General features: G+C 39.3%; 1 protein-coding gene across 5 annotated transcripts; it reads left to right on the plus strand.

The window, feature by feature from the left end:
• The first annotated feature begins 2,161 nt into the window (after positions 1-2,161).
• LOC110046327 (uncharacterized) lies at positions 2,162-22,386 on the plus strand. Of its 5 annotated transcripts, XM_089276038.1 has the most exons (8): positions 7,634-7,841; positions 10,495-10,641; positions 11,604-11,723; positions 15,002-15,186; positions 15,806-16,044; positions 16,666-16,962; positions 17,347-17,427; positions 18,965-22,386. In XM_089276038.1, the coding sequence occupies exons 2-8, from the start codon at positions 10,576-10,578 to the stop codon at positions 19,234-19,236; spliced, it is 1,260 nt and encodes a 419-aa protein (XP_089132164.1). In that variant the 5' UTR covers positions 7,634-7,841; positions 10,495-10,575; the 3' UTR covers positions 19,237-22,386. The 5 variants fall into 5 exon arrangements, with proteins under 5 accessions (XP_089132166.1, XP_020607681.2, XP_089132164.1 ...); XM_089276037.1 differs by lacking the exon at positions 7,634-7,841 and having other exon boundaries at positions 9,316-10,641; XM_089276040.1 differs by lacking the exons at positions 7,634-7,841; positions 10,495-10,641; positions 11,604-11,723 and adding an exon at positions 2,162-2,331.
• Positions 22,387-22,541: the final 155 nt, after the last annotated feature.

Consider the following 22,541-nt stretch of genomic DNA (forward strand, 5'->3'; position numbering starts at 1 on the left):
TTGAACAGTATTGGGTGTCAGACCCTTAACTCAGTACGGATCATGAAACAGAAAAAGAAAACGAGCTATTGCGTAATATCCGGTAATTTCGATTCCTACTCCATGGTTACATGCTGTTACTTTCTAATCCAGTTTTATAAACTCATTCACATACAAAAAAGTCGGCTCCGCCAGTGCGTAACGTACGCTGCGAGACTTCGCTCCGTCATTGCAATTACTAAGTCGAAGGGAACACCTTTGAACCAGCAGAGCCCGAAACAGCTTCCTTCGATCCGTAAACAAATCTGCAAAACAACGTGCTTTTTGCTGTTATAAAATTGTGACAAGGACAATCGCGCGCTCCTTCAACATCAAGAGCTCATGTAGCTCTACCAAATTCTTTGAACATTACGGGTTTCAATCGAAGAGAAGTCCGGCAAGCTTTCTCACTGTTTCCGTATATAACCAGACAATTTCAGTGTCATGCAATCAGTTGCAAGTGTGGGCTTGTCAACCTCTAACTCGAATGGCTTATTAGAAAGGGACTTTCCCTGATTATGAAATCAAACTCACACTTCGGCCATATTTTCATTGGCTGATGTATGTACGTATCCTGTGAGTGACAATTCTTTGGCTTGCCTCGCCGGCACTATCAAAGTCCGTGCTATAATATATGCGTGCACATGTTTCATGTACTCGAGCTTTCTAGCCACGTACGTAGTGTCATCCGTCAATTACCAACAAGGAATCATCATGAAGGGAGAAATTTTAGTATATCTAGCGCTTATCACTGGAATAACGGTGAGTTTTCATCTTTGCCTTCTTTTTGGTGTCATATTGATTAAAATGTATGTTTCCAAAAAGACGCACGAGTTGAGAGCGCGAGTCTCAAAGGCCGAGCAAGATTAAATATATCTTATTAGATGTTTTGGTGTGTAGTATCGCTGTATATTTTTACGAGTTGTGCGGTATTTTGACGAGCCCTTAGGGCGAGTCAAAATACAAACAACGAGTAGTGAAAGAGGGAGAGTGTGACAGTTTTGCGTGCGCCCGCTGACCAGTCCGGAAAACAGGTTACGTTTACTACCGTACAAATAACTGTGTAATATCGCTCCTTGGCCCGTGGATAGCAAGTGCTAATCTAGGCGGGCAGTTTATCGCTTATGCATATAACTAGATTTTAAATAACAATATTCCTCTTTTCTATTAGAGGACAGACGCATGATTGACGTCATCATTCCATAGTTTTTCCCTCTGTGTGTAAAATGGCGAAAAGTTTTGAGAATTTTGATACTATTTTACGTGACTGGGCAAAGATAAGGTACAAAAATGTCTTATCGAGGCATTGAACAAATACCAGAGCCTGGAACGAGAAAGAAAAAGCCGTTTCTTTTCTAGAACTGACTCAGAAAAAATAGTCGAGCAGTTTTAGTCGGCAGTCGAGCGAGACTAAACCAAAAGCAAACTTGGTCTTAAAATTACTGTAAGATAAGAAAACATTGCTTTGTCTAGAATTTAACAAAACCAATAAGCAAAATATTAATTTGTTGAATTTGCTGAACCATTTCCTGTTTTGTTTTAATCAGCATCATCTAGAACAGTTTCAGCGTTATTAAAAATAATAACAAACTTTCTACCGCGAAACTATATAAAGCTTTACAGTAAGACAATGATCTAAACCTATAATTTTAATGATTAATTAGCCTGCGAACAGGCTCTCAAGTATTACGGCAGGAGTAAGGTCGATCGATGAGCAAAGTCATGTGCTCATGAATATATAAATTATTCATTTCCTCCAAAGTACAGTCTTGGAATGCAGCTAATGGAACAATGGTGTCATGCACAACAAAGAACGTGACTATCCGAAAATTTCGAGACAAAACTTTTTGTCAATCAATCATTTCCTGTTTTGTCTGGATATTAAATTCGGACTTGTTCTCAGTTCTACCTGTTGCGATCGCCAACTAGAAATTAAGGATCGAATCTTGGGGCTCTCTTTGCTATAGGAAAACGACCAACTTAAAAAAAAGCCTGTTGTAAAAGGGAACTGCTCTCCTGACCGACAACTTTTAGCTGAACTTTTCCGTGTCTCTGCCAAGCGGATAACTTCACAAGGGACTTTCCCGCATCCCAACATGCAATTCGCGACCATTGGGCTCTTCATTCATAAGCAAAATGACCTCGAAAATAACGTCATTTTCCGTTCAGTCGACGGCGAGATTCATCAGTTTGAGGTCACCTTGTTTTGAACATAGTTTGAACAGTTCCACTTCCAGTGATAATTAAGGAAATACGATGCTCCGAGCGACTGGTTTATTTGTAGGATTCGTCGTTGCATTTATGGCATCGTCGGTGAGTACATTCATTCAGTGATATTTCACAAATTGACATGTATCATTCGTATTTATGTAGGGTTTACTTGTGCGCTAAATTGTTTCTTTCAGTGAGCTGAATATTTCGCACCTGTTTTCCTTTCGACTTTCATCGCAAAGTTTAATAATTTATTTAATTCCCATATCATTTGTTGGAGGTTTTTGAGTACATTTTTTCTCGTTATTATCAAAATTAATTCAAACGCACCAGCAATACATAACTTATCACTTGAATAAAACAACTCCGCCACTTGGAGGATCACGTGATTGTGGCATACCGTGTTAATTTAAATTTATGCGTTCCCAGCTCTTGAACTTACAAGGAACAAAAAAAAAATTAGTTGCCATTTTAGTTTCACTTAATAAATAGGAAAAAACTCCGGCCTATTGTCCCAAATATTCAGAAATGTCTTAAACATCAAAGAACAATAGTGCTGTTAAAAGAGCACACTTCACTGCTGGGCTAAGGCCGTCATTACAGCACTCGTCATTGTAATTATTAATTCGCAGGGAAGAGCTTTGAGCTAGTGGAGCTTGAAACAGTTTCCTTCGATCGGTAAACAACTTTTGCCGAACAACAGTGAAAGTTCCAAGTTTTTTGCGGGTAGAAATAAAAATTGTCACAGTCACCTGAAAAGCAATGTTAGGCATGTCACTCTGACCCGGTGTAGTCAATCGAACGTTTGGCGGTATCGTTTGGCGGTATCAAAGTCCGTTCAACACGTGCATGCACATCAGCCCTCGGGTGCAGTCAAAAGAGCTTCCAAGACACGTTCTTATCTACACCATTTTCCGACAAGTAGTCACCATGCTAACCAAAATTCTGGTATATCTTGAACTTATCATCGGGATAACAGTGAGTTTTCATATTTCCCCTCTTTTTAATATAGTTTAAGTTAAACTGCGGTACCTGCACGTTTTCAGACGGATAAAATTCAGTAGGTCACTATGCGTCGCATTCCTTAGCCCACTGAACCATATCCATGCATGCATACATGACGTACGGTCAGGTTTCCAAACATAACGTTATTGTATCTTGCGCTCAAAACACTGGGCCAGGCCAGTGCAAGGTTTTGAGTTCCGAAACGAAAGAGTAATGCTGAATTCAACTGATCAGACGGTCGCGAAAGGGATTAGCGATGCATGCATATCACCGATGTCAGACCACCCGTAACACACTGACATGCCTTTAAGTGGCTTTGTTGTCAAACATATTGTAGATTGATATATTTTCACACCGGCATTTCACCTAAAATAATTACCCTTTAATAGGTGTAAAATAAGAGTCTTGGCGAAAATAAATCGGAACGTGTTGTTGGTCGATACACTCACAAAGGGTTTCAAATCAACGTACCGGTATTGTCAACACTTGGCTCTTTGGCCACGCATATCTTTTGACGCTCTAAGTACATTTGAACTGCAGGCCAATACTATTAACATATATATCGTCTGTTGGATGATTCATGTCAATAGACTTAATAAACACTGTCTAAATTGACACGTCAAGTCATTATTAAGTGATCAGCGATTAACCGTCCCATATTTTCCCACGGCACTTCAAACCTCACAATACTCGCTCGTGCGTGCACGTGTCGCTTTAAATATCCTCATTAGACCATGCTAGCTAGTAGTACGGCAAAGACTGGGACAATGTTCAACTAATAGGCATCATATAATTGCGTGTTAATCAAACTGATCGTTTAAAATTACAACTTCCAACTGTTTTCGACTTGCAGAAGATTTATGTTAGTAATAAGAGCTATCTTGTGACCTTACTATTGTTCATCCGAGTTGTATTGCTCACTGATCTGTATATACTGAAGAGAATGAAAAGATAAATATTACCACAGGTGATTTTTGATGCACTGAAAGCAAACAAAACACAACAAAACAACAGTTGGACACAGGCCCATACAAAGTCATGGTGCTTTCCTCGCTTGCCTCTCGATACTGGCCGCGTGATTCCAAAAGGACTGCGCATGCTGTTTTCCGCAGTATTCTTGCGAAAACTGAAAATAATTAAATTAAAGTTGACACCTCAGTTACGTACGACGAGCTTAAGAACATTGCAAAGCTAGCACGACTTCATGCGGTTGACTTGATTCGTGTGGCCGTTAGACATAATATCTTTAATCTCAGGTCAAGATGTCCAAATATTTTTGTTAATGTTTGCACGTAAGCTAAAAGACGAGACTCAAAGTGCGTGAATGCAGTACGGTTTGAATTTTATGCAATTTTTTCCCATCACCACCATGTCGTCTTTGCCTCTCAAGGTATTTGCTACAGGCTATATTGTTTGTTTCTTTACTGAGAAGCGAAATTTGAAACCTTGGAATGTAAATATATCGTGTTGACTCCAAAAATGCTTACTCAGCATATTAATTGTCAATTGTTTATAGCGGTCGTATATGCCATTAAGTCGCTGAATCCATAGCACCACATGCTTGGTTTTTAATTCTTTCGAAGTCAGAATGACTAGAATATATCCTTGCAAATTTTTATCGAAAACGGATATTGAAAAGACAGAAAGGAGAATTTTGTATAACGTCCACTCGGGTTTCAAGGCGACTAAACTTTGCCCTGGTATCCGAACCAGCCTATATCAGAAGCTTTTATGGTAAAAACCTCTTGAAAACGTCAATCAATTTTATACCTGAATTTTGAAAAGAATTTTCTAGACTGTTCTAGAATGCTAAGCTTTGGCGACATAAGCTAGTCGGTGACGAAACTTTACTAGCGGTCACCTCGTTTCCACACCTGTTGATTTTCATGCAGCAATAAGATATCGAAAGTGAAACAAGCTCAAAATCTGCGAGATTTCCCAATGATGGTGTTGGCGTGTTTCCTAGGACTGATCATAATAATAAGAGTACCGGTAAGTTAACAACTCAACATTCTGCTGACATTTCAAATCTCGGCGAGCAGTCAGAAACCCGAGTAATCAGTTATATTTTCCATATTTCCACTCAGCAGTCCACGGACAGAAAAAAGAAATAGTGATATGTAAAATGCTTCTGAATCCCACACGCTCCTTGTATTGTTTTTTAGTCCAACTTAGTTAGTTCTCTGCCATTTCAAAGCTACGGTTTGTCGCAGAAGAACGCATTTCAGTGCAAAACCACGTGGAATATCGAAACTGGATGCAAGAGGGCGCGGTTTTTGAACTGTCCAAGTTCGACGGTTTAGTATCTCGATGGAGCCGGCTTTCTTTCTCATCTACATTAAGGAAATGAAAATTGAAAAATTGTTTTCAAATTTTCTCATATTTACCGGTTACATGTATGAATAAGTGTGAGGCTTAGGCTTTCAGCTGACAGTTACGTGACGCGGCGAAAATGCTTTCATGGGCAAAATTTCGTACACACCGTTGTGCCGCGCCCGGGCCGCTGTGATTGATCGAAGCGAAGTGTTGCCAAAGTTGGGAGCCGTTCACAACTCTTCCTCAGGACAAAGCTGCCGAAAACTGCCAGCCTGTGTTTTAAATGGACATATCTGAAAGGTAAATTTAACAGGCCTGATCGATTGAGAACGGAAAGCGGCGGCGCCAGTATATTTTGATTCGTCGATTCAACTGACATGCGATCATCAGCTGTTTAGAGTCAAAAACTCTCTATCGGAACGCTTTGAAACTCGTTCACCCAGCTTAGATAACTTAAAGGAAGCGTGAGAAATTAACTGGGAATGTTTTGCTTGTTAATACTGCTTTATATGCTATTATAACAAGGTAGCGTGATCAACAACTATATCATAATCATCCATGGTAAGTTTGACCTTTACATGTAAATCATGCAAGGAATGCTCACTTTTGAAAACAAACCTGCATGTTATAATAGAGATTCAATTCCTTTTTTTTAATTTTAAGATCTATAATGCCTCTGGACCGCAATTTGAAACGAAAACCATGTGGATTTTTATTCTTTTCTTGAGTACAAAAATCAATCAATGAAAAGCTTTAAGTTTACAATTAAGAATTCTAATGCACCAGCAAACAAATGCGCAACAAATTATTCACTTATGGGGACCGAACTTCCTGCACGCATATTGATAACATTCCAAAGGTCAACTGAATGTTCGACCCAAAGCAAAGAATTAGCCAAAGTTGTAAGCCTGAATTTCTCATAATTTGATCAAAATTTGTCCTTGCCCAGCGAACCAGAGACTGTTACGAAAGGGAATTATTTTTCTATGTAAAAAAAAGTATACTAACATACTTGTATTTCATTTGTAGAGTATTTTAAATGGCGATCATTTTTTTTAGTTGACATGCGTGTTTGATGCAGGCAGCAGGCAGGATTTCATAACTTCTAGACACGCGATTACAAATGCGTGATTTGAACATAACTATCAACAAGGCCCGAGTTAACAGGTTTCAGGAAAGATGTTTCTGGAGGTTCTTACTTACATGCCTTGCCAGCGGCTTGGTCCATAAACTTGTAAAAAACAAAAAAAAAAACTATAAATATTTCTCCAACAAGGACCTCACGCTAGTTGAATAACATTTAATTATACAAACAGCATCAGCAGCTCATCAAACTGTACTGTTTGCTTTTTGTTCTCATCACTTTAAAAACAACTATCATCACTTGTACATTACTTGTACATGTACAAGTACATAACAAATGCGATACTGTAGTCAATAGACCATTTTACAGTTGTCTGCTCAGTGACCTGGCCTTTGTATGGCATCGAGGCTAGCGTTGACCTTGTTTTGATACAGACCTCACTGCTTTTGTCATGTAAATGCACCTAGTTAGCATCAGAACAACTTGTTTTACACAACAAAAGCAGTGAGGTCTGTATCAAAACAAGGTCAACTCTAGCCTCGCTGCCATACAAAGGCCAGGTCACTGAGCAGACAACTGTTAAATGGTCTATTGTGATTTCACTAACACGATTACTTTCAAAACGAGAAAAAAGATGACTCAGTTTGTGTTTTCTAGCCCTTTATCAACGTACATCTGGAAAGCATTTTGTTCAATCATTTACTATGTTATTTATTTTTGACTGAGAATTAGGAATCCCTTAATTAAATCTTGAGAACCAATAGCTCTTCCACGCTTGATTCTCTCTTTAATAGAATCTCCGTGCGGCTTAGCTGGTCTTAGCTACTGTTGACTGAAGACAGATACTGATTAAAAATAGCTATTTTAAACACATTATGGACACAGGGATCCTCAGGGTATCGGCATAAAAACAGACCATTCTATAAGAAACAGGCATTCGATATGTTAGTCAACATTGAAAGGGGCTTCCCCTAACTATTACACTAACAATCGGTGACATCATCTTGTATTTGATTGGTTTGTGGTGGTGTGTGTGTACGTGTGCCACGTAGCATTCAGCTGGCGAAAAACTTGCACCGAACAGACATCAGCCACTTTGTATAACAGTGAGGACTGTCAGTGCAGCTCATTGCAGTTGACTAGCCTAGAAAACGTTGCCATGTTTGCCGTAAATCTGTTAATTTTGCTAGCTGGGGCTGGAGTATCGGTATGTGATTTCCAGTTTTGCTTTGAATTCTCACTCGTTCACATTCGTATCAAGGTTGTTTGCACCAGGCGGAGTTTTAAAATAGCAACAGACTGAACAGATTATCACGGCACGTGTTTAACAATCCATTCATATTTTCAAATGCGGGGGACTTGTTTCCCTTGAAATATTTTAGATTTAAATTAATCTGATCTGAAGAGCAAAACAAAACGTTCTATATAGCAGGGACGACTAAGAACAGACACCATTTCCATTCTAACAGCAATATAGCAAGTGTCAAATTCATTTAATCTAACCGGAAAAACCGGTTCCGCTTGTTTATGCTCCGCAACGTGTCTCACGCTATACCTGCATGGAAACACCCTGCGAGAAAATTAGGGTTGAGAAAGCCGGATGCTCTCGCAGGCTATAATTATGCAACTTACTGGCTATCAAACGGTCGAAAATCTGGCTTAAATTGCATAAGTTGCTGATAATACGTCCAGAGTCCAGAGTTATAAGGCTCTGTATATTTTAATATACACTGATAGGTTTTGTCACAGTGATTGATAGAGCATGTGCGCACTATTGAAAACATCGGAATTCAATGGGCGGAAATCATCGGAAGAACTTTTTCCTGAATATCATTTTCCAGTTGGGCAGGAGGAACCCTCGAGGCTCCGCAGATAAACCGCCGTTTTAGACTTGTAGGCAAGGTTTTCGACGTGTGCTCTGACGCGAAAAATGCATAAGAATGATGTCGGCATGTTCAGACGTTGGTTCTGTGAACATTCTCTTGCACGAAACTTTTACTAAGTAATGCAAGTTTTTCACCGTTGATCATAATATTTAAGCAACTTAACAGTAAAAAGTGTAGTGTTGGTTAGTTTATTGAACATTCCAGGATTATCGTTCAAAACTTCTCGGATTAAGCATGACTTTTCGGTTCAGAGACCTCCTGTGTTGTGTCAGTAACTCCAAAAGGTTTTAAATTGCGCTTAATTAAGGCGATTATTGTTTCAAAGGCGAGAAAGCTTTCCTATTGATTATTCCTCAACCCTTGTCGTCCGCTTAACACCCAATTGATTCAAGCAGTGACGATTTTATTTGGAAAACCCTAGGACATAGTTGTTGCGTGCTGATGAAAAACAAATGTCGCCATGAATCTCTTGCGGCAAAACACGAGGTCACGACTTCGGACAGGCTAACTGTAATCACGCTGTGTGGGGTAGACAAAACTATTTCAAAAGAGATTGATAATTGTCACTACAGGTGTATTACAAGATTATCGCCTAAAGACAGGAGATAATTGGTAAAAGTTTCAAATGATATTAACTTGCTGATTGCTGCCGAAATCCGAGGTATGTATTATGTCTGTGGGCATGTGGAGCTCCTATTTCGAAGATCAATATATTTAAATGTCTGATTCATCCCGCCTTTGTTTTGTAAACAGTTCTAAGGTGATCACAACAAATACCTGTAAACTGACTCTATGAATAGGTTGCAAACCTTGATGTAATATTTACTCGTTTTAAATAAGTTTCTTTTGTTTAGTGCATGCATCAAGGAACAAAGAGTTTTACCAGTTTTATTGTTTTTATTGTTGGAATTTGGACTCATTCTTAAATTTGTATGTTTTTCTTTTCCTTACATAGCACTCAGTTCTTGCTAGTTCTTATCCAGTTTTGGAAGCAGCTAGAAGTAGATATCTCCCAACTTGAAGTTATGCACCGGCTAAATTCAGGGAGAACCCTGTAAGATAAGAGTTATGCAATGCATGTGTACACGATTAAAAAGAGTTGGTTTTCTCTTCAAGCAACAATGACTGACTGTTTCAATATCCAGAAAACAACACAAAAATAGCCACTACACTTTGGGGCTTGTGTTTTTGCGTCGGCACTTTGCCTACATGTTCTCGTCATTTGGTTTCGTGCCTTATAACAAAACGAACCATGCACGGTGAAGGCGTTATTTTCGGCGGGGGGGTTAATTTGTCCTCTTGTAACTGAGGAATACTTACATTGAACAATGCGAAAAGAGCGTCGGCAAACTTTGTGTTCAATGATCACCGTCTACGATAACCGTAAGGTATTGCCTCCTACGTTTAATACATGTAATATTATTTTTAACTTGAATCAAATACTTGCCATACTTCGGTAAGAGTGCGCCTTTAAAAGTTTTGTGCTATGTGTGTGCTGTGAAGGCTCCTGATATTCTCTTTGACTTGTCATTCATTTTGTTACTGTCTTTTTCACTGGGATTAAAGTATTTAATTTTTAGACAGTTTTAGACTGAAATGTTCTTAAAATGATCTGCCTTTATCGGTTTTGAAAACAAAGCAATAACAATAAAATCACTCGCGCGAAAAGCATTAATATCAAATTGTAAATGTTCAAGTTGGACGTGAGCAGTGCGATTGTCTTAATTCGCGCAGTATTTGTTAATTTTACGACTGCATTAGACAAAAGAAAGAGAAAATATTTATCTCTAGACGACAAAAGATAAGGCCCGTTATAAACGGGACCTTCTGCTTTGCCGACTGATAACTTTTAGGTGGGTTCTGCCAAGTGGAAAATTTCCACATTAGGGACAGTCCCGTTTCCCATCATGCAATTCGATACCAGTCGGCTGTATGGAAAGCAACGACCTTAAATCAAGCCTTTTCTGTCGGCAGCCAATTCAGAAACCGTACCACGTCACCGTGCGTTCAACACAGTCTGAACAGTTTCACCGCCAGTGACAAAGAAAAAAAAAAATGTTTGTGAAGTCTCAAGCCATTGGTGTATTTCTGGGATTCACCGTTGCATTTACGGCGTCGTCGGTGGGTATATTCGATGATATTTCACAAATTGACATGTGTCAGTTCTATTTATTTAGGGTCCATCTGTACGCTTAATCTGTTAATTGTTTCGTTCTGACCGTTCTGGGCTGAATATTACATTCGCAATTCCTCGGTGTTTTCCAGTCTGCTTACATCCCAAAGTTTTCTCGGATACTTAATTCCCATATTAGGGGTTTTTTTAGAGTACATTTCGTGTCCTTATACTGAAAATTAATTCACACGCACAGGGCCCAAAGTCCAAAATTGACTTATCAGTGACTTAATTCACACGTTGCCTTTTGAACAATCACGTGATTGAGTGCATGCCATTGTATGGTTGGTTTGGGTTCAGAGTATCTTAGTAATACAACAATGGGCGGCTTTGCAGCTATTATATTGACATTAGAAGCTAATATACATTCTGTACGCTCTAAACATAGACAGTTGTTTTTCCTTATATGGCTTTTCAATAGTTCTGATGCGTTCAACGAAAATACAAAAATAAACTGATTATGCAAAGAATTTATTAGAGTCTTCGTATTAGCGAAGAGTCCATACTAAATGTCCGTGCTTGCATTGCACGATGAAAGTTCAAAAATAGTTACATGGGGCCGCTGGCCCTACGCTGCAAGACTACGCCCGTCATTGCAATCACTTTGAGTCGAAGGAAAGAACATTGAACCAGCAGAGCCCGCGAAACAGCAACCTTCGATGCGTAAACAAATCTGCAAAACAACGTGCTTTTTGCTGTTAGAAAACTGTGGCCGTGCGCTATCTGGGAGGTTTTAAAACGGATGTAACACTGCAAAACGTTCCAGCTCTCCCTTTCCCATTCTTTCCACAAGGTTAATCGCGCGCTCCTTCAACATCAGGAGCCGCTGTAGCTCTACCAAATCCTTAGAACAGTACGGGTTTCAATCGAGGAGAAGTCCGACAAACTTTCTTACTTTTTCCATATATAGCGAACGGGACTTTGGGCGCGATGCCCAACGAGTTTGCCAAGCAGAAAGGTCTCTGATGAGTCCCTTGGCCGGGACGAAACTAGCTGCGTAAGACTAACCACGAACAATGTATTATCACAAGTAACTGTCAACTTTATTTTCCATATATAACCAGACAATTTTAGTGTCATGCAAAGGTTGCAAGTGTGGGCTTGTGCTTATTAGAAAGGGACTTTCCCTAATTAATAAATGAAGCTCATATCTCGGCCTTCTTTTCATTGGCTGATGTAGTTCCTATGAATGACAATTCTTTGGTTTGGCTCGCCCATACTATCAAAGTCCGTTCTATAATATATACGTGCACAGGTTTCATGCACTCGAGCTTTAAAGCCACGTACGTGGTGTCATCCGTCAATTACCGACAGGGAATCATCATGCGGAGCGAATTTTTTGTATTTCTAACGCTTATCACTGGAATAACGGTAAGTTTTCATTTTTGCTTTATTTCTTCTCTCAAAAAGACGCACGACTTCAGTTAATTCTACCGTTAGTCAAGCTACATATCCGTCTGTAAGCCAGTGATCACTGCGGGGTTAGAGCGTGAGTCTCAAAGGCTGGGCCGGATTATTTGATGATGTCGAGAGAAAGTTTAGGGCAAGAGGAAGCGAAAGTGGGGAGCAAAACATTCAAACTACTGGATGTATAGTACGTTCTCAATGGTCATCCCAAGTGATTATTCAGTAATGAGTGTACGCATTCCTTAGCCCATTATGCACCAATCATTTGAAATCCCCGCTATCCCCCCCCCCCCCCCATTGGGGGATACCCGGGACAAACCGGGGGTATTCACTCCTTTAGGACCTTCTTTCACGGCTTCGCTATACAATGCGGGGTCAGAGCGGGGATTTGGCGGGGATTTCACTCGTGGTTTTTGCGATCTCTTTTAGAAGACTGGGTTCAAGTTGCATGGAGAAAGTATGATTTCAATCGCTGAATATCATGCTTTGACTTGACCTCAGCGCTGTGAATAATAAAATACTGTGAAAGCTCCAGTTGTTAAAAAAAATTATAATCTATTTAATGAATTGTGCTTGATGTTTTGAAGGCGGGGGAGTTCACTCTGAGTTTTTTTCCCCGCAAGACGGAGCTTTCACTGCATTTCACTGACAGTAAAAGTGAATGACCCGGGTATCCCTTTAAAATGACTGGTGCATTAATTGATAATCATTTTTTTGCTCTCGTTATTAATTTGAAACGCGAAGCATATGTAACATGGTTACGTCTCAGAGCGCCTGGACGGGCCACTATGAGGTTTCGATTTTGTAACACGAAGAAAAACAAAAACGCAAACTTCGTCGTTTCCAGATTAAAGTTTGTGTTGCGCAAAGACTGTATCGCATCTCAGACCACCCGTAAACACACACCGTACATGCCTTTTCTTAAAATAGCTGTCAAACATATATAGTTTAACTTGATTGATTTTACAATATTGTTTTCGAAATGCAGAGAATTTGTGTTAGCAATAAACAAAAGCTATGTCGTGAAGAGATCACAATTGCTCATCGAATAAAAAGATCAATATTACCACAGGGATCAAATAGCCGAAAAATATTTTCAATGAAAGCTGTCAATAACACGATTATCATCATTGTGAAGTGGACTGATTTGGAATTGAAAACAAAAGAAGCGCCACCAAAGAACCCCTCGTGAAAACACGGCCAATTTTTTACAAACCATTAGGGCTACAGGAATGCTTGTTTTATTCTATATGACCCTTGATGGATTAGGAAAGATATCTCGTTCGTATTCATTCAAAGCAAAAAGAAACATTTAAATTATGCCGTTACTGCTTTACCCTGCGAGAAAGAGATTCCCTTCTCTTTCTGCTCAGCGAGACACGAGGTCACGACTTCAGACACGATAACCGTATAAAAGCTCTGTGTGGTAGACAAAACTATTTTAAAACAGATTGTTTACGATTCACTACTATCGCCTAAACGCAGAAGACAATTGGTTATAAGCTTCAAATGATATCGCCTTAATGACGGATTTAATAATTGTAGCAGAAATCCGGGGTACCTTGCTTTTCGAATTGCATGCCGAAAGAGCAGTTTTTTTTTGTTTTTTTTTATCAGAAAGGTTCGAGCAATATTGATGTCTGTCTGTTTAGGCTGTGCTGTGTTTCAATTTTAATATAAGTTAAAACTTAATCCTCAGTTTATTGTTATTTCTTTACTGTGTTTTGTGAGAAAAAGTTCGCTAGTCGAGTTTTTGCACGTCGTCTTTAAAAAAGACCCTCTAAAGCGCGGTTGTTGAAGTTGTGTGTTTTCGCAATCATTTACAAATTAAGGCTATCAAAGTCAATACATTTGAAAGTCAGTTTCATGTGGCCACTGTTTTTTTATAGACAGTTTGAAGTGGCGTTTTAAGTTGATCATAGCAAAGACGTATATTGCATATACTTGAAATAAAATAAATACCCCATAAATCGGGCTAATCTTCATGTAATTGACTTGATTTAAAAAAAAGTTTCTCTTGTTTAGAGCATTCACACACGACTAAATTTGCCTGATTTTCTTTCCTCTAACAGTTAAGTACACTCGTCTGCGAACTTATAATCTTAAGTGTGAAATATCTCTGAACTCGAAGTGGTGCACTGTTAAATTTGAGAGCGAGTCGCGTCAGATCTGTCAGATCGCAATGATTAAAAAGCGCTGCAGTGTTGACTTCGGTATTTAGTTTCAAAAGGACTTGTTTTCTCCCAAAATCACCAGTTTGTAGCTCGTGTTTTTGTCTGCTCGTCTTTCCTGTTTTGACTCTTCATTGGGCATTAAGGCCATGACGAACTGATTGAACTGTGATTGAATTCTTTTCAATCTGCAGGATATAATCCAAGGAGGCAAGAGGTTCAAATGATTTTATATACCACTCAGGTGTTTTAATTTTCCTATGACGATGACGATGACGATGACGATGACGATGACGATGACGAGGACGAGGACGAGGACGAGGACGAGGACGAGGACGAGGACGAGGACGAGGACGAGGACGACGACGACGACGACGACGACGACGACGATGACGACGACGACGACGACGACGACGACGACGACGACGACGATGACGATGACGATGACGATGACGATGACGACGACGATGACGACGACGATGACGATGACGATGACGATGACGATGACGACGATGACGATGACGACGACGACGACGACGATGACGATGACGATGACGATGACGACGGTGACGATGACGATGACGATGACGACGACGACGACGATGACGACGACGACGACGACGATGACGATGACGATGACGATGACGATGACGATGACGATGACGATGACGATGACGATGACGATGATGATGATAATGATGATCATTATTATTATTATTTTAACTTTTAGCTGGCGGCCGTTGATGACTGCCCCCAGTTACAATTCTGGAATGGGGCTTTCTGTGTTTCCTGTTCGCCTTGCCCTCCTGGTTACGGCGTCGAAACAAAATGTTCGCAAAAATCGGACACGGAGTGTCAGGCTTGTCAACCGGGATTCGATTATTCTGATACCAGTGGATTTGAAAGTTGCTTTGGGTAAGTCTTTAGTAACAGGAAAGAGTTTTATTTCAATAGAGTTAACGAATTGTAGTATCGCTTTGATTCGTCGTATAGGGATCATGAGTGAACACTACAAAGTTGATGATTTGCGTATGACTGTCAAATAGCCAACACGACAAAGTCAACTTTATTGAAACAGGGTAGCCCTTTCATCACTAGCTAGGCTGATATCAGCTGGAGTCCTGCATGGCTATTATAATATAAGTATCCATATACATAACAAAGTTAGAAAGTCTAATTAAGTCTAATAACAATATAATGTTCAATGAGAGTTAGGAAACACGTCTTATGATTATCAAATGAGACAGACCACTTAGCTTACAAAATCAGTCGAAACTTAAACTAAGAAGAAAAAGGAGCATTAAAATCTTAAAAATCTATGCTAGTTAAGATCAAATATCCAAACACCGTGACAATCTTGGTTTCCTTTGATTAAATTTAATGAATTATTAATAATTTGAGAATTTACAATAAAGGTGGCAAAAAGCGAGAAAATAAACTATGGTACGATTTTATTTTGTAAGACTGGCTTAGCCATTATAACTTAAACTCATAAACGTATCTCCTGTTTGAAAAATCTATTCTTTCTTGTTAGATGCGACGAGTTTTCAAATTGCCCCTTAGTCAATGCGAAAGAAGTTAGAAAATGCACCGTTTACTCCAAACGGGTTTGCGATGGTTGTCTTGATGGTTATTTTTATAACCCCGGCACTGGAGGGTGCCAAGAATGTTCGTCGCCTTGCGGCTTTCATCAAGATGAGACAAGACCATGTACCACCAATCATGACAGGACCTGTTCACCGAAAACCACTGAATCGACAATTCTGGCCACTAGTAAGTTTATTTTCCTTATCCATGTGTTTTCCTTTCTAGTCTGCTTACCGAAGACGCACGATCAACTAATTACCTGGACCTTAATTACTGTGTAGTAGATATGATGTTGGAATCAATTGAAGCTATATATATTAGCTTATATTCACATACAGACATCAGTAGCAAACTCGAAATAGGACATAAGTTGACCATTTCTTCTTTTTTAAAAGGCGCATTTCAAGTAGCAAAGGCTTTTTGAAGAAATGGATTTTAAGTTGATTTATTCGTCTAGGAGTCTTATTTAAGGAATAGAAAACATGTTCCCCGTGTTTATATCGACGAGTGGAAATTTGAGAGAACGAGAGGCAGCTTTTTCCAGTTCTCCCAGACTTCTACTCGTGTTTCTGTAACTCGATAAAAACACGGAAAACATATGTTTTCTATTTCTTTGCTTACTTTGATCATCAAAATTTAAATTCTCTTTAACCGCGTCATCCTTACGTCAACAGCTCTTACTAGTTCTGTGTTTCCATCGAGTGATAGAAACCCGATTGTAAACCAATCAGCGCGCGTATTTTCTTTGGGATACAACTGTATTTTCTAATATATATGATTTTTTAGCCTGATGTAATTCTTCAACAGATTCTACACTGAAAGTCTCCAAAAGTATTTTCAGGCCATCGACAAAACCACGAACTCCACGAAATCAAATTGATGCAGATTCTCCTTCACCACAGGAAACCACAACAGTTGAAAATCATTGGCTTTGGATCGGCATTGGTGTGGTTGTGGCTTTGGTTGTAGCAGTGATTATTTTAATGATTTGTAGATACAGAAGAAACAAAAGAAACCAGAAAGGTCAAAGAAATCGTGCTGCAAATGTCGGGACAGACTGGGAAGAAAGACGAGATACGCAAGAAAGTATTCCGCTGATGCTAGGTGATAATAGCGAGTGTTTTATTTATATATAAACCCACATACCCACCCCTCTCCAGGTCCAACCCCTTCCCCTTGCAGAGAGATAAATGTACACAGAAGAAACTGTAGTTGATGTTATTTTTGAAGACACCGAACTTTACCATGATGATATCCCTTATTACCTTCAAACTACCCTCGAAGCTTCACTTCTCGGGTAGCTTTTAAAATTTGCAGGCAATTTTTCAGTTCAGTCTCCAGTGCCTCCAGCAATACTCTATAATTGTTTAATTAATGATAAAACTTTTTGCTGTTCTCGCTGTTATGCATACAGTGCGTATTGTTCTCAGATACTAAGGGTTCCTTTTTTGTTTTTCATTCTCTACTTTCGTTGTTTCCTTTTTCCAGGTTTGGATCTTCCCATTAAAGATCTTAAAATCGACGGGAAAACGTTTATAGCCCAGAGGCTCAATGGCAAAGACAACTACGGTAAGCAGATCTTTGTTATGCACATAGTTCTGTCTGCTTGATACTGTTTAGCGTCCTTTTTTTCATCATAATTTGCGGGTAAACAGGAAGTAGGAGAGTGAAACTTGGAGATTGACCAAAACCAACCTCGTTCCCAGGGTCTCTCTTCTTCCTGTCTCTCTTTCATCCAAAGGAACAGATGAAGAGAGACCCTGGGAGCGAGGTTGGACCAAAAACGACCCCACCAGGGAAGCAATGCACGTGACGTGTCATCATAAGGGATATCGAATTGTTCAATTCAATTTTAAAGTGTCGCAAAATTTGACCTTTGCTCAAATTGCTTACAAAAATTAGATGAGTGTTCGCTTGCTCGTGCCCGCAAATTTTTTTGCAACTGCTCGCACACTCAGATTCTCGTTAAAATGTGCTCGATTGCTCCAAATTTCGTGAATTCTGCTCCAAAGTCTGGTAGCTTTAAGGTTGGGTTAGAAAGCTTTAGATCTCCTTGCGCGTCCACCCTCTGACTCACGTGAAGCTACGTAACGTAATCTGGCATCAAACAGCGTCAAACAAGGCATAATTGGCTAACTGCTGGGATTGGTTGAACCGTGATAAGATGTTTTGCCTCGTTTTGCGCCTACTGCCATGTTTTGGAGGTTTCAGGCAGATTACTTGGTGTAAAACAACGTTTCCTTTTGTAAAACAAAAGAGAGATTTCGGTTAGCGCCAAATTTACGAAGTTCGCGCTGCTCGCCACATGTATTCTCTAAAAAGCTTGCTGTTCGCAAGACAAATTTGATCACTGCTCGTGCTCGGAAAAATAAAAGCACTGCTCGCCTGCTCACCAATGCTCGCAAAGACCATTCGATACCCATTTCATCAGGAGCCATAAGTCATAAGTCGATTATGGCTCCTGATTTCATACAAGACAATTTAAGGATCATTTTACCCAGATATTTCGGATACAATTTCGTAGTTCCTTAGTGATTTTCTCTTCTTCCCTGCAACTTATCGACAGATTGAATCGTCATTTTTATAGATCTGAAACTTACAGTTTTTAAAGTCGCAAAGCAACTTCGTATAAAATTTATTTTAAATCTGATTCCTAAACCGACCGAAAGTGATTTGCACCGTGCGTGATTACTCTTTCGAATTTACAAAAAAGTGCTGCTCAACCGACAAATTTCAGCTAGGCTTTTAAGGTCATTCCACTGAAATAGAACCTGCACTGAGATTTTTGTAAAGAAAAAGCCGCCATATTTTAATGCGCGCGCTCTAATCACGCGTGAAATTATGCGCAGTAGGGATGTGCAATGCAATACTGGGGAATGACCTTAACCCGATTCCTAATACTGAAAGGTTACCTTTTACGTCAAAAAATGGTATATGAAAGGGTAAAGATTTGGGCCCCAGGGTGGAACCTGCCCGTATGAAACTTTTTTGGGAGCGCCGTCCCACTTCCCCCGCCCTCCGATTGTGACATAGTTCGCTTAAGTTCATTACACACGAATACATAACAACGTTAAGTGTCTTTTCTTTTCTTTCATCGGTGCATTAGGCTATTGTTACTGTCGGTCGACCGGGGAGAGACTTGGCTTTGACTCGGCTGAATGCAGCGCATGGCAAACTGCAGAGAATCCCACTGAAAAGCTGCTCAAGGCTTACGGAGAAAAAGCGGGGAGTACGGTCAGAAACTTGATCAAGGCGCTGAGGGATCCAGAGGTGGGACTGACCCAGTTTGCCAACGAAATTGAAGCCAAGTTCTCGAGGTCCACGACCCAACATCAAAACGAAGGAGAAAGTAACGAGGAAATTGAAAGTACCGTTTAAACTGTTGTTGTTGTTGCCAAATATGATTGCCCAGACTAATGGAGATGTTGTGATGTAAATGGTGTAACAAAAGTTTAAACGAAATACTAATGAATTTTTTGAGGTGTAGTGTTGTCCGTCTTCATGAGTTTGTTAGGCGTTGTTGTGCATTTTTAATTCTTGCCAGATCGCTATTCTCTCTTAAGCCAGAGAACTAAAAGTGATTTGGCAAAATTTAGTGATACCAACAGACTGAAAACTCAAGAAGACGAAAAACACACGATACATCTTTTTAAAATAAATATTTTGTTCAAATATATTGGACCAATTGGTACATCGTGGAGCAATCAGATTTTAATAACAAGAACATTCGACGGAGGATAAACCTGGTGGAGTTCTGTTTTTACCGCATTCGTGCCCTTTAGGAAGAATGAAAAGAAACTACCTCAACGTCCCATAAAAAGAGAAAAGATGCCAAAAAAAAAAAAAAAGAAAAAAAAGAAAAAACCTCTATTTTGAGGTGTTTAGTTTTGATTTAAAAAAAGGTCTATTTTTATACTTTTTGTTATTAGGATATATCAGGGAACTAGTTTTGCATTTTCATCTAAAAAAAAAAGAAAAGATAAAGAAAAAAATGTTTCAGAACGGTTGTCAAACTGCTCATCTTGACTTAAAGAAAACATGTTGAAATGTTTGTCTTGACTAAGAAAATATGTTGTTGAATTGTTCATCTTGACTAATTCGAAGTTATTAAACAGAGAGATCTGAGCACACGGCAGCGTTTTTCACAACTAAATCTTCTTGCTTTCAAGAAAACACTCACTCCTTACCGAAATAACAGGCACAAGGCACAGAATCTTTGTTAAGCTCCGTGGTCAGTATGGAATAGGCCGTTAGATCTCCAACGTCTCTCGAGCAAAGGGAGGAAAAAAACATTTGGAATTAGTTAATTTTTCCGTGACTCAGATCGATTATAGAATATTCCTTTGAACATTGTTCAACCCTGCTTTGGGTATCGGAAAGATCTTTTGTAGCTAAGATAATCGATCTTGAACTTTTTTGTGTTTCCACCATGATTTGCACTTGAAATTACGTTATACGGTATAGTTATAATATTGGTTTGGTTATATTATAATGTAACTAGAGTGATGTAACCTAACTCGTGAAAGAGTTACAGCACAATTGGATATCCGTAGAAACTACGTTCAAAGTTTTCTTTTGTTGAGTCTGACTACAGTTGAACCTCTCTAACACTGACACCGAAGGGACAGAGCGAAGTGTCCGTATTGGACAAGTATTTAGTAACTAAAATCAGTCCAAAAGTGAGTGTCCTGTGAATTTCTGGTACAGTATTGGTATCGCTGAATGATAAAGGGTCATTGTTTGTCTAACCGCTGACAGGGAATGGTACATACCGCAACTTATAGATACCTGGTCCCCGGAGTGTCCGTAATAAAGAGGTTAAATTTGTATGAATTAATTTGCTCCCTAATGCCAAGATTTAGTGTCCGTTGTCCGTTTTAGAGAGAGTCTGTATTATAGAGGGTTTTTTTTTTAAAGGAAATGTATGAGAATTTTGTCAATACATAATACTGTCCGTAGTAGAGTTTGAAGTTATATATTGTTAGATGTTCCATGGATTAGGGACGGACCATTAGAAAAGCGATGGGGGTGGGGGTGGGTGGAAAAAAAACAAAACAAAACAAAACAAAACAAAAGAAAAATTCATGCAAGGGAGGGTCACACATGTGGACACACGTGCACACCCATGGCGAACCATTTTAGGTTTTTGACAAAGTAAACGACGCATTATCACTCAAGTGCAATCGATACGTTAAATTGATCGGCTGAAAATCGTGGAAAATGCACCAAAAACGCTTCCGTTTTGCAAAATTTTCTGGGGGGGGGGGGGGCGGCGGCATGCCCCTAGACCACCCTTGCGGAGTAGGCCCTTCGGCCCCATATTTGTTATTTGTTACTGGACGGCCACTTACAGAATCTTAGCTAAAACCTTGACTCACTGCCCAGGGTTCAAGGGGAGTGAATAAACAAAATTGACATTTCCCTAAACATCAAACAAGAAAGTGCAATGCAACCCCATCAGTTAGGCAATAGCACTTAATGTGTCTGATACATGGTTATGTTTCCCCCGGAGTATAATTTTGACAGGAAAGGAAAACGAATGTGTGAAAGATAAAAAATATTTGTTTGAAAGCTGTTCCAGACAAGAGGCAGAGGCAGTGGACATGAAAAAAAAATTCCTGCAAGCTGAAAAAGTCCCACCGGCCCCCATCACTTTTCTAATGGTCCGTCCCTTAGATAAAATCACTCTATAAGAGTTGAATAGTACCATACATGTAATTATGACCTTGTGATTATATTTAATACTTGGTATTATTTAATACTTGATTTAACACTTGATAAAATTATTATTTAAGACCGTAAAAGTATTAAAATCTGTTTTCCAGTCAGTCAGCAATTTCACCCTAGATCTTCAGATGTACAAATGTTATAACAGATTTAATCATAAAAATTACAATTTCCTCGATTGTGATTGGCTTAAAAAAACGCATATTTTCCACTAATTCACTTGCCAAGTTGTTATCCGACAGTTTGTCATCAGACAGTTCAATAACCCAATCACATTCAAAATTGCAGTTGAAATCAACCAATCACATTCAAAGTTGTAGTTTAAATCAGATGTTTCAATCACCATAGAACCAGTGTACAGACTCCTAAATTGGGGCTTCTTCAAAATGGAGAATTTTGTTCTGTTTGAACAATGACAGTATTTTAGAAGACTGTAGTGATTTTGTTCATCCTATAGCACAAATATTTATGTCAACAATTTACGCCCCCTTTGTCCCATTCTTTCATAACTTGGCTATTCGAAATTGTAATTTTTATGATCAATTGGTAATAAGATTTCGTGTCGTCCAATTCAGTCTGTAATCATACTCGTGATAAACAAATCGGACTCCCGCTACGCGGTCGTTCGATTTTCTTGTCACGAGTATGATTACAGACCGAATTAGACGACACGAAGTCCTTTTACCATTACTAATTTTAATTTTATTGTTCATGGTTAATATATTGAGCTGACGTGGTGAATCACTTGGAATCAAGAAATAAATCAAGTGTAATCAAGTAATAAAAACGTCATGTATGAAATCTTTTTTGTTGTCATTATTGCGTTTTTGCTGCTATGATGCTGTGTATGGGAGAGGGAGGGGAGAAGATGTGGAAACTACTTGATATTCCGGGCGGCCGGTACTCCCTTTTACGGTTTATATGGGTATGTGCGGCTTCAAAGAGTATGGCATTTT

The sequence above is a fragment of the Orbicella faveolata genome, unplaced genomic scaffold (genome assembly GCF_042242905.1).
Source record: "Orbicella faveolata isolate gen_17 unplaced genomic scaffold, um_ofav_v1 contig_4, whole genome shotgun sequence".
NCBI classification, from domain to species: Eukaryota; Metazoa; Cnidaria; class Anthozoa; order Scleractinia; family Merulinidae; genus Orbicella; species Orbicella faveolata.

Coding starts and splice junctions, on each gene's coding strand:
- LOC110046327 (XM_089276038.1), top strand. CDS start 10,576: ATGTTTGTGAAGTCTCAAGCCATTGGTGTATTTCTGGGATTCACCGTT. Junction 11,724..15,001: donor CGAACAATGTATTATCACAA/GTAACTGTCAAC, acceptor TTTAACTTTTAG/CTGGCGGCCGTTGATGACTG. Junction 17,428..18,964: donor CAATGGCAAAGACAACTACG/GTAAGCAGATCT, acceptor TCGGTGCATTAG/GCTATTGTTACTGTCGGTCG.